Consider the following 12,391-nt stretch of genomic DNA (forward strand, 5'->3'; position numbering starts at 1 on the left):
CAAATTTTTAATGCCTAATATTTTACCATTTTTATATCAGGGACACAGATGGTGCTGTGCTCTAAACCACTGAGCCTCTTGGGCTTGCCAATCAGAAGGTTGGTGGTTCGAATCCCTGCGATGGGGTGAGCTCCCGTTGCTCTGCCAACCTAGCAGTTTGGAAACACGCCAGTGCAAGTAGATAAATAGGTACCGCTGCAGTGGGAAGATAAACAGCGTTTCCGTGTGCTCTGGTTTCCATCACTGTGTCCCGTTGTGGCAGAAGCGATTTAGTCATGCTGGCCACATGACCCGGAAAGCTGTCTGTAAACAAACCCGGCTCCCTCAGCCTGAAAGCCAGATGAGCACTGCACCCCATAGTCGCCTTTGACTGGACTTAACTGTCCAGGGGTCCTTTACCTTACCTTTACAATTTTTTAAGCTGCCCAGAGTGGCTGGGGAAACCCTGCCAGATGGGTGGAGTATAAATAATAAAATCATCATCATTATTATTAGGCATATCAATCCTTATTTATCAAAATCCCTTTAACTGCTAAAAGAACCCATGCCCCCGCCCGTTGCCTCACTCAGCCCCGATTACTTTCGTAAAATACGATTTATTGTAACGGGCAAAGCCGATATCAGCTGCCGTCGCTGTGACATTTCACCAGGCGGTTTTTTGCTTTCCTTACGTCGGGTTAAATAATAGGAAGCTTCGCTTTCGTAGGGCTTGGGGAGAGGTCGTCCCCATCCTCCCTCGTTGCCGGCTCTCGGGATTCCCTTATCGATCCCCGACAGGAGACTCCCGCCCGGAAGAGCAAGCGATCCAACCGACGGGCGTAAAGAAGGCGCGGAAGCTCCCGCTGCGCGCTTCGCCCCCCCCCCACCTTCCCCTCCCCCGCGCTAACGTCACTTCGGCCGGAGGAGAAAGTTTCCTCGACGGACGATGCGGCTAAGCCGTCTCAGGGCAGCCGCTGCGCCTCTGCTGGCGCTGCTGCTGGGTCAAGCCGTGACCCTGAATATAACGTCTCTGCTTCCCTCGGAGGGTGAGCCGGGCTTTCCTCGTCCCCCTTGAGCGGTGCGCGGCCCGTCGGAAGCGTTTAGGATCGCTCAGCGTTTAGGATCGCAGGGGCGTGGAGCGCGTTTTCCCCGAGGAAGGCGGGGAGCAGGAGGGAAGCCGCTTCAAAACCTCCGGTGGGACGTGCGCGGAGCGCGCAACAGGCGGCGCAGCTTCGCCATCGGGGTCGCCGCTGGGGAGGGAAGGATGCGAAGGCATTGGATCCCTCAAATCAAGCGGGCGGTTTCTTTCCTGCAGGTCGAGGCCCATGGATCCGCCGTGAGGATCCCTCCCCGTCTGCCGGCAAGCGGCTCGGGGGGTTGCATTTGGGTCCTGGAAACGACCACTGTTTATACTTCTAGATATGTGTGCATTTATAAATATTTATTCTATATTTGAGACTTAAAATACTTATAGCACTATACACTGATCCTTGAAGGTTTATGCCCCCCATAACTAGTCAGTCTGGAAGGTTGCTGCCTCTTTTTTCAGGCACACCTTCTACCACCCAGCCAACTTCTTTGTTGCTACCCTTTCTGCTCTGCTGTGAAATCTATTATCTCTGGCTGACACAGATTTCACAAGGTGTTGTACAAGATTTAAACACTCTGGTATACATACTGGGAAACAAGTTACCATAAATATCCTAGTTTTGACCTTTTTAATAATACAAAAACAAAAAAACCAACTTGCAGACATAACTAGCCACTTGGCATTCCTCACACAATAGTTTTGGCCTTTTTATAACAGAAAAACAAAAACCCAACTTGGAGTTCTAATTAGCCACTCTGGAGTTCCTCACAGGGCCTTGCAGAGCCAGGCAGAGACCCGGGCCAGGTAGATAATGTGCCCCCCCCTTTTTTTTTACCCTGGGGATAACTGAAGTCTTATAAATAAGTAAGTATATAAATAATTTTCACAAAAGTTATGCTGACAAATAATTTTATTTCAAGGCTTGAACCGTATCTGCATATAAAGACAAAATGGAAAATATAGATAAATATGCTGATCAAAGCCCCATTTGGAATCGGAGGCCCGGGCCAAGTGGCCCATATGCCCCCCCCCCCCCCGTTTGGGCCTGGTTCCTCACACAATAAAGTTTACACGCAAACACACCCCTGTGTTTGGGGTAGGTAGCATAGTTTGGAATAGCTGAAGTATACACATGTTAACCCTTCAAATTATTGTAGAAATAGTGTATTCCTTCCTTTTAATTAGATTGGATCACATCTTGTGTTATTTTATGTTTTAAAGGGTTTTTTTAATATAAAAAAACCACCCCTCCATCTTGAACCACCCAGCGACACTTGTTGGAAATAAAACATTGGGGGGGGGACAGCATGCCCCCTGACTCATACGGCCATGATGGGTTCTTCCACGGGGACCCAAATGCCATCCCCAGAGCCAGGAGATGGGGGCTGCGAATGCGGAAGGCAAGCTCTGCAGGATTCCTACATGTGGGTTTCTGTTTCGCGCTCTCATTCTCGCATTTTTGCAGTTCAGATGGGAAGCGAATCGGGAGCAGGGCAGTCACATGTGAAAGCTACTTCCAAATTGGTGCCGCTCACAAGGCCGCTGAAATTTATGCAGACGAGCCTCCGTTATAGCAGAAATTTGGGCGTGTGGAGGTGCTGGTTCTCACAAATGATGTCTCCGGTTAAGTGGTACCGTGTAGTCCAGAACCTATGCATGGTAATGGGTGCATTTTGCCAAGTTCATACCTTGGGCTTTATATCCATTGGCACAAGAGAGAAACGGGATTTTAAGGAAGTTGTGGGGGAGCAACACCATGACCAAACAATAAGTGGCAGTGAATACAATAAGGCAGCCCTGTTTAGGGAAGCTTTTAATGTTTGAATCATGGTATTTTAATATTTTGTTGGAAGCTGCCCAGAGTGGCTGAGGAAGCCCAGCCAGATGGGCAGGGTACAAATAAATTATTATTATTATTATTATTAATATTATTGTTATGATTGTTATGATTGTAGTAGTAGTAGTAGTAATAGTAATAATAATAATAATAATAATGTTCTGACGTTCGTTTCATTTGGAAAATAGGCTTTTTAAAATAAACTTTTCTAAAGCAGACTTTAATTGTTTGTTGGGTTTTGGGGCAAGCTGTTGTGTCATGACTGATGGTTTGGATTTTCTGCGATCAGTTCTCAAAGTCAAAGTGGTTGTAGGGAGAAAATAGCACCTCATTGAAGCATGGAGCTTTCAATCGATTGTGTAAACTTAAAACCATAAGCAAAGCTTCCAGGATCAGGCCAGCGGCCTATCTAAGCGCAGCAACTTGTCCTCTGTGGCCAATCAGATGCCATTGGAAGCAGTCATCAGGAGTTTTGGGGCACAGCGTCGTCAGTGTAATGTGCTGTATGTGGGGTTTGCAGCTAGTGCAGAGCAGACCACAGCTTGGGTGGCGAGTGGGCACATACCATGCCAGCATTGAGGGATCTTGCAGTGACTGCCTAATAGCTACCAAGCTAGTTTTAAGTTTCTGCTTTCCTACATACAAAACCCTATACAGTCGTACCTTGGATCCCGAACGCCTTGGTACTCGGACATTTTGGCTCCCAAATGCCGCAAACCTGGAAGTGAGTGTTCCAGTTTGCGAACGTTCTTTGGAACCCGAACGTCCAACAGGAGCTTCCTGCAGCCAATCAGAAGCTATGCTTTGGTTTCTGAACGTTTTGGAAGTTGAACAGACTTCTGGAACTGATTCCATTCGAGTTCCAAGGTACGAAGGTATAATTGCACCAAATTACCTATATATTTAAAAAAAGCCCCCTGCACTATATGATCAGCTAATGAAGCCTGGTTAGTTTTCTTAAGCTAAAGTTTTGGAGGAAATGAGTGAGACTGAATGGTGGCAGAAGCTTAAGTTTAAGTGGCCAGCAGGAGTGGGAGTTGGGTTTTGTTGTCCAATAAGTAAATAAATACTTCCCTCCACAATGCCCAACAGAAATTCATCCGGTGACAGAATTGTTGTGCCATACCGATCCATTCAAAACAACGGTTCTAAGGATCTGCTTTAAATGTATTTGTTGCTGAACGCCTGCTGTATTTTGAGGGACGTATCTCACCACTAGCATAACTGTTTTCATTTCTAGATTGCGGGACAAGGCCTCTGATGGGTGAGATGACAGTATGGAATCGGATTGTGGGTGGACGTGATGCTGAGCCAGGGGCGTGGCCATGGCAAGTTAGTCTTCAAGTTTACCGCTTTGGTACAGGATATCACCATGTATGTGGTGGATCCGTGATTAATAACTACTCAGTGCTGACAGCAGCACACTGCATTAAAAAATGGACGTAGGTATATTTCTGTTCTAAATCTTTTTCTTCTTTTTTTGCCAGTTATAGGTGTGAAAAAAGTATATTTGTTAAAACGACTAGCTTATTTTTGAAATCTGTATCTACCGCTAGAGAGAGACCTGGAACAAAACATTTCAGTATATCAATAACAGGAGCAACCCACTTGCGGCAATAGGCCTGTAACATCAATTCAGAGATCAGAAGCAGGAGGATAGTTCAGAAATTGGGGGCCCTTTTTCCTTTCACCCCCCCCCCATCCCCACCTGAAACCATTCCCTGCTATGCTTTATAGCAAGGGTGGGGAACCTTTCACAGCCCATGGGCAACCAGAGGCAAAAAGTGGATTGAACAATCAATGCAATTCATACATTTCTGGAGTTCACAGGTTTCTACACACACACAAACGTGCTTAGCCCTCCAACCACCAGGCAGTGAATTCCAGTGCAGACATCCAAACGCTTTGCAAATATCAATACAAGGCATGGAAAACCAGATCTCTGCAGCGGAGTTCATTACCAAAAAAAAGGCCATCTGGACCCTGCAGTTAAAAGAACTACCACCCAGTCATAAATACCCCCTTCTTGGGCAAGGTGGTGGACAGATATCTACTAGACTGTTGTAGTTTTTCAGATCTGAAAAAGGGGCAAGGAAAGAGCAAGGTCTCTGCTTTCTGTGTACAAAATGAGTTCACATCTGTCTGCAGGAAAATGCCAAGCATTTATTTATTTAGAGCATTTGTACTCTGCTCTTTAGCCAAGAAGCCTCCCAGAGTGGCTTACATGAAATCAAATCAAGACACTTCCTACCTGTAGGCTTACAAACCAAAAAACAAACACACAAGGGAAAAGGGAGGAGGAGGGAAGAGGAAATCAAAACTCAAGCACCGATTTCTAGACAGTTTCTATATTTCTGTATTGACCAGCCAGCATAGTTCAGAGGCCTGATGGAACTGGGCCGCCAGCAAAGCAGATGCAATGAAACCTGCTTCCTGTATGATTAATTCATGGATCCTATTGGAGACATTTTATACTGCAAAAGAATAGCTTCAGTAATTACTTCCTTATCTCTTATGTACAGCATATTTTAAAAGCACATTAAAAGGGGACCTCTGACCGTTAGGTCCAGTCGTGGACGACTCTGGGGTTGTGGCGCTCATCTTGCTTTATTGGCCGAGGGAGACGGCATACAGCTTCCGGGTTGTGTGGCCAGCATGACTAAGCTGCTTCTGGCAAACCAGAGCAGTGCACGGAAATGCCGTTTACCTTCCCGCCGGAGCAGTACCTATTTATCTACTTGCACTTTGACGTGCTTTCGAACTGCTAGGTTGGCAAGAGCAGGGACCGAGCAACAGGAGCTCACCCCATTGTGGGGATTCGAACCGCCAACCTTCTGATCAGCAAGCCCTAGGCTCTGGTTTAGACCACAGCGCCACCTGCGTCCCATTACTTCTTCCCAAAATCATGGGAACCATAGTTTGCCTCCTCACTGCCCCAGTACCCTAAACAAACTACAGTCCCCAGGATTATTGGGGGGGGGGGGAGAGAGTCGTGTGCTTTAAGAGTGCAATGAATGTTACTTAAATGTGGTGTGGCTCTGTTTACTGCAGATAATCATACTTTTCAACTTAGTTTCTTGCAGGTGTCTCTGGTGCAACTGGTTAGTGCATTTGCCTGTTAACCAAAGGTGTATTTGACTTTTCAACTCCGAACAGGGATAGTTTGAAGGTCGGCAGTTCGAATCTGCACGACAGGGTGAGCTCCTGCCCCACCTCCTGCCAACCTAATAGTTCAAAAGCACGCCAGTGCAAGTAGATAAATAGGTACCACTGTGGCAGGAAGGTACGGTAAATGGCATTTTCGTGCGCTCTGTCTTCCGTCACAGTGTTCTGTTACGCCAAAAGCGGTTTAGTTATGCTGGCCACATGAACTGGAAAGCTGTCTGCAGACAAAGGCCGGCTCCCTTGGCCTGAAACAAGATGAGCGCCGCAACCCGATAGTCGCCTTTGACGGGACGTAACAGTCCAGGGGGCATTTACCTTTACCTTTATGTTAGCTCAATGAAACTATGATTTAGCCAGAAGTATTTATAATTACATCTGGAAATCAAATAATCAGCATCAAAGAGCAGTAGGTGTAGTTGCACTGTGATAAAGAAGTGGCATTAAGAGGTGGTAATTATATTGAGAAGACATGCCCACATTCTTGATGGAGACGCAGACAAATATTTTTGCACAAGATCTCCATTATTAAGGTATAAAACAAACAAATGGAAATAGATGTTGCTCACACACAAATCACAAGACTGTTGTAAAGGTGGTAGCATTTGCTTTTGCAGTCTTCCACACTTCTGAATGTTTTTTTACAAGGCAATGGAGTAAAAATGTAGTGGAGGACAGAGAAAGAGTGGTTGGGGTGAGGAACAATATAAAATCCAGAATATTTTTCATCAGGATCTGCCCCAGAATATTTTCCATCAGGATCTGCCTACTGATGTGAACAGTAAGCAGTGGAACAGCAACAAATATGGTGACTGAAGAAGGTATGTGGGTGTCTTATGAACCAATCACATGTGCAGAAAAATCATTTCTGAACCACCCGTTTGTAAGAAAATTCCTGTATGTGGACATGATAAAGGGATTTTATTCTCTCTTAGGGATCCAGCATTTTGGAGGGTTGTATTTGGCTTGCACCATCTTTATAACTATGAATCTTCTACCGTAAAGCGCCATGTCAGAGCTATCGTGATGCATTCTGGTTTCAAGAGAAGCACGTACGAAAATGATGTTGCCTTGTTTAAACTAAAAAGGCCTATCAGCTACAGTGATTATATTCAGCCTATCTGCTTACCTAACAGCACTACTCAACTAGTGGCAGAGGAAAACCCATGTTTCATAAGTGGATGGGGAAACACAGAGGAGAAGGGTAAATATCTTATGTGTCCTTTAATCTGTGTTAAAAATCAGTTTGGTGATCTAATTGAGATTTGGTGATCTCAGGAAGAATCTTTGCAGTGAGTTGTATTCAATGCTAGCCCTTCTCAGAGTAGCATTGGATTCACTCCAGTGAGGACATTTGGGATTCTTTCGCACAATGCACAGAAAGAAAACTGAGTTTGCTGTAGAATGTACGGAGGATTCCTTGTACCAGTCAAAGTGCTCTGTGTTTGTGTGTGTGTTCGTTGCATTCACACTGTGTGTTTTTAAATGTACTCTTAAAATGCTTTTTAAAAAGTATTAATCTTCTGTGGAATACTGGAAATAGACTTCACAGGGGATGTGTGGCACAGTTCATGAGTTTTATCATTGTCCTTTCCCAAGAGCTGCTATAGCTAGCAATTTTATATTACACAGCGCTAAAGAAACACAAGCATACTTCTAACAGTGTTTTGTGCTGATTACAGGTAGAGGAAAATTTATATTACAAGAAGCTCAAGTTGACGTTATTCCACTATATATCTGCAATAGATATGACTGGTATGCAGGCGTAGTATCGTGGAATATGCTTTGTGCTGGTTCTGAAACTGGACATGTGGATAGCTGCCAGGTAAAAAGGAAATAATTCTATTTAAAAACATATTGCCAAAAATATATTCACGTGTCATTTTTTACCAGGCTTCCCATCTCCCTTTCTGCATGCGTACACAAACTAGCTTGTACTCACAGAAATGTGGTTTTGGGAATCTTTAATCTGGAGATCATTGCACACCTCAAAGTTATTGAACTATACCATTGCCAAGTTGTTTTTCTTACTTGGGAGAGTTAGCAAAAGACTCATAGATTGCAAGATAAATAGTATTTATTTTAACAAAATGGCTGAGAAAGTGGCTTTGTAGCTAGAAGCGTCAGTTGCAATGGTACAGAATAAAACAGGTAAGTTACTACACAAACGCACATTGCCTAGACCAAAAGCCTACACTTAAGTAACAAGACTGCAAGTGGCAGCACAGTGATAATGCTCAGATGCTGATGACTGATGTTTGTGAAAATGGGGAGGGCAGAAAGACAGCAAGGTTTAGGAAATGAAGAAGGCAGAAATCAAAGGAATGAATAAAATGTTGGTGTTTGTGTTGGGATACTGCCAGGGAGACAAAGTCCATCATGACTCCACGTCGCCTCCGGACGATCCATCGATCTCCCGTAGATACAGTATCAGCAATTAGCGACACGAGCTCCAGAAATAGCTTGCCACATTCCAGAGCTGATGCACGCTCTATCAGCAGAGTTTGCATAGCGAAAGATGCACTCAGGAGAGCATATTTACAAGTTTATTCAGCGTTGGTCAGAACAAAGAAAAAACATGACTGCCTGCTTCAGTGTCTCAGACACAGAGAGAGAAACGAAAGCAATAGACAAAACATAAACTTCCTGTGAACAGGAAATACGTAGACTCTGTGACTCACAAAGCCTGCTCCCTTTTAAGGTGGAACGGAAATATCCTAACAGTTTGGAGTTAAAAAGCTGACCGAAGGTGAACTGAATACTGAATCCCTGCTAGAGGTGATTATCCTGGATATGATCACATTAAGACTCAGGGTTTTCGAAAAAACACGAAAGCTGTGTTCATTGTAGGAAATACATATGTGATAGGAAAGATCCTAGTTCTAACCCGAATAGCTAATTCTTCCCCCACTATGAGGTATGGAGAAAGAGTGGAATTGAGGCCAGCAACCCTAAGAGTATTGGTCTAACACTGAGAGAAGATCAATAGGTCAGCACAAGGACGACAAGCTTGGGAGGTTCCTCACTAATCTACCCTTTCCTCATGCAGATACATCAGCCTACAGGGCAAGCAGAGTTGCCCCTGACATTGTTAAACACTAATAGTTGCCTGTCCTGAGGAAACGATTGGTTCCCTGAGTTTTACTATGATCTGAAGGTGTGAGGGCATGTCTGTGATGGGTGTTCGGCGCACATACAGTGGTACCTTGGTTCTCAAATGCCTTTGTACTCAAATACTTGAGAACCAAACGCCGAAAACCCAGAAGAAAGTGTTCTGTTTTTTGAAAGTTTTTGGAAGCCAAATGTCCAATGCGGTTGCCAGCTATTTTTTCCAGGGCACCTGTACCAATCAGAAGCTGCTCCTTGGTTTTTGAATATTTCAGCAGTCAAAAGGACTTCCAGAACGGATTAAGTTTGGCGCTTTTGTTTTTGCTATTTATTTTGCGTTTTTGTTTTTGAGGCTTTTTCGATTGATTTGTTTTTGTGACTGTGTGGAACCCAGTTCAGCTACTGATTGATTGATTGATTGATTGATTGTGTGACTGCGGAAATGGATAAAAGCCCCATCCCCCTCCAAACAATGACTAACATCAGTGCAGGTAAGAAAAAATAATGATTTTAATTTTTATCACCTACAATATTGTCTTATTTATTGTATAGTACTGTACATTATTGCTTTCATTTTATGGATCAGTGGTCTCGTTAGATGGTAAAATTCATGTTAAATTGCTGTTTTAGGGGTTGTTTTGAAAAGTCTGGAACGGATTAATCCATTTTGCATTATTTTCTATGGGAAAGCATGCCTTGGTTTTGGAACGCTTTGGTTTTGGAATGAACTTCCTGAACGGTTTAAGTTTGAGAACCAAAGTACCACTGTATTTTGTTGGCCATTCTACCATTCTACCTATGTGTCAAGAAACATCCGGGGAAAAGGCTCAAGCAGTGATATATATATATATATATATATATATATATATATATATCTCCAAGATAAGCCAGCCTTTGTAGTTTGCTCTTGAGCTAGGCCCATACACGAACCCTGGGTTCCTTGCCTAATGCGGTTCAAAACACATTTTTAAAAGCTTCCTTAAGGGAGAATACTAAGATAATGTTCCTTTAAGAGGCCCTGACTAACCCAAAGAAAATAGCAAACTTGGAGAGGGTCAAGAAGGGCAATCTAACTAAGTTTAACAAGGTTTTTTTCCATGGGAATCCACAAGGTCAGGTACCCTAGGGAAGAACTAGAAAAAGCTGGGCAGTTTTGGGGTCTCAGGGAAGTCCAGTTAAATGAAAAAGATAACCTGATGGATGGTGCTTTATAACCAAGAGATGACCATCTTAAAGTCGAAGATGGATGCAAGGACTGCAACATGACAAAGGACACAGGTAACAAGTTGTCAGCAGGCACAACATGATCTCCTGTTACAAGGGGCCCCTGAGACAATTGAAATACCTTTCTAGGTGACGAAGATTTCCCACTTGGGAAGAGGCAGCGGCACTTTCCAAGAGAATGGAAAATGCAACTTAACCAAATTACCAGTGGAAAATGTTATTGCCATTTTATTTTCGAATATCCAATATACTTTGTCTATTCCCCCCCCCCAATGTTAATAAAACCTATTAAAAAGAAAAAGCTACTGCCTTGACATGCCTTTTTGGGGGAGGGTGTCCTGTGACCCCCCCTCTCCGATGATAGCATGCTGCTGCAGTCCAATAGGATGAGGTTTTGAAACCCTCAACCAATCAGGAGGGTGGGGGAATTTGGGCTTGAGGCAGGAGAGCTTAGTTGCATACCCAGACATGTTCTGAGAATGAACATGGCAGCATCAAAGCCGGCCGTGGCACCTGTGGTCTTTACCTACCTACTAGGCACTTTGAAGAAGAGCACTAGGAGAGCACAGTAGGTCAAGAAGGCAGATACTGTGAGTTTATCATACTCCATGGCAGCCATCAGTGTTAAACCTGAAAAGGGAAAGTCAGGGATGTTGGGGGGGGGAAATACCTGTTTCAACCCAAAGCTTACATGTAACCATGTTTGCAGTGGGTCCAGACCCAGAACTTGAAGCTGCAATCCTTGTAAATGCTGTGATTCTGACCCAGAAGTCTATTGTGGTGTGTGTGTGTACCCATTTCCTGAAGGATGAGGGCAAGGAGCCCACATCAACACGCTTACCTGCAACGATGTTTACAGCAGGACAGGATCCAGACCCTGAAACTATGTTCCCTGGCAAATTCCAGCGATTCTGGTCCAGAGTGGGATTGTAGATATATGTGTATATAATATTGATGCTCAGCGGATGAGGTCACATCCATTTCCCTACCTGTAGAGGCTGTGGGTGGCAGTGTAACTTTTGAAATCGCAGAAGAGAATAGAGCATGGAGAAAAGGAAGCTTTAACTGAAGAGTTGGAGGAGAAGATTCTGCAGGTGAGAGTTTTGTATCTGAATGATGTGCGTGTTTGATTAGTATGTTGGTTTGCCTTGTTACTAAAGAGCTTCTCCGTTTTCTACAGGGTGCTATATAACTAGTGGTAATTTTGATAAAGCGTCAATTGATGGAAGAGTACTTTAGAAACTGCAGGAGAAAATGGAGTATGAAGAAAAGGAAGATTTAACTGAATAGATGGATGAAAAGAGCTTGTCGGTTGTTAATATCTGTCCTATGTCCGAGCCCTGAAAGCTGAAGGGTGCATGCATGTGTGTATTTCTGATGTGTGTAAATAAAAATGGTTTGCTTTAAACATCTGTGTGCATCCCTGTATCAGAAAGCAACATGGCAAAGCAACATAGCAGAGCATGATTACCGATTCAGGCTTTCCCAACTGATCCATATTTCCTAGAAAACTGTATTTTGTTTTGCCTGTTCACGAGATGCAAATTAAAACTTACTGTTTTTCATGTTCCAGGGGGACAGTGGAGGACCTCTGGTGTGTTACTTTCCAGATTACACCAAGTTTTATCTGATAGGAATCACCAGTTTTGGTATTGGCTGTGGCCGACCCAAACTTCCTGGAATCTATATACGTGCAAAAAATTATCGACCATGGATAGATAGAGCAGTCACAATATTCAGCAGAACTTCTACTATGAGCTTTCAACACATTCTCATGTTTTTGACCGTTGGATTGGTAACCTTCCATCTTGTTCTATGAAAAGTCCTGTTCTTTTGGAACTTTATACTTTTCCTTTTAAAACGTATTCATTCCTCTTGCAAACAAGTATATGGAGCCATTTGTTTTTATAATAATGAATGCTTTGTACTCAGTTGTTTAACCTTGTCCAAAATGAATGGAAAAATCCTTCATTAAAAACATCAATCCAAAA

General features: G+C 43.6%; 1 protein-coding gene across 2 annotated transcripts; it reads left to right on the forward strand.

The window, feature by feature from the left end:
- Positions 1-865: 865 nt before the first annotated feature.
- On the forward strand, positions 866-12,391 carry LOC308471898 (transmembrane protease serine 12-like). 2 transcript variants are annotated; one of them, XM_080996193.1, is made up of 5 exons: positions 866-1,025; positions 4,147-4,348; positions 7,004-7,272; positions 7,751-7,893; positions 11,974-12,391. In XM_080996193.1, the coding sequence occupies exons 1-5, from the start codon at positions 926-928 to the stop codon at positions 12,217-12,219; spliced, it is 960 nt and encodes a 319-aa protein (XP_080852319.1). In that variant the 5' UTR covers positions 866-925; the 3' UTR covers positions 12,220-12,391. The 2 variants fall into 2 exon arrangements, with proteins under 2 accessions (XP_080852319.1, XP_080852320.1); XM_080996194.1 differs by lacking the exon at positions 11,974-12,391 and adding an exon at positions 11,581-11,808.

The sequence above is a fragment of the Podarcis pityusensis genome (assembly GCF_964106645.2).
Source record: "Podarcis pityusensis genome assembly, chromosome: 2".
NCBI lineage: Eukaryota > Metazoa > Chordata > Lepidosauria > Squamata > Lacertidae > Podarcis > Podarcis pityusensis.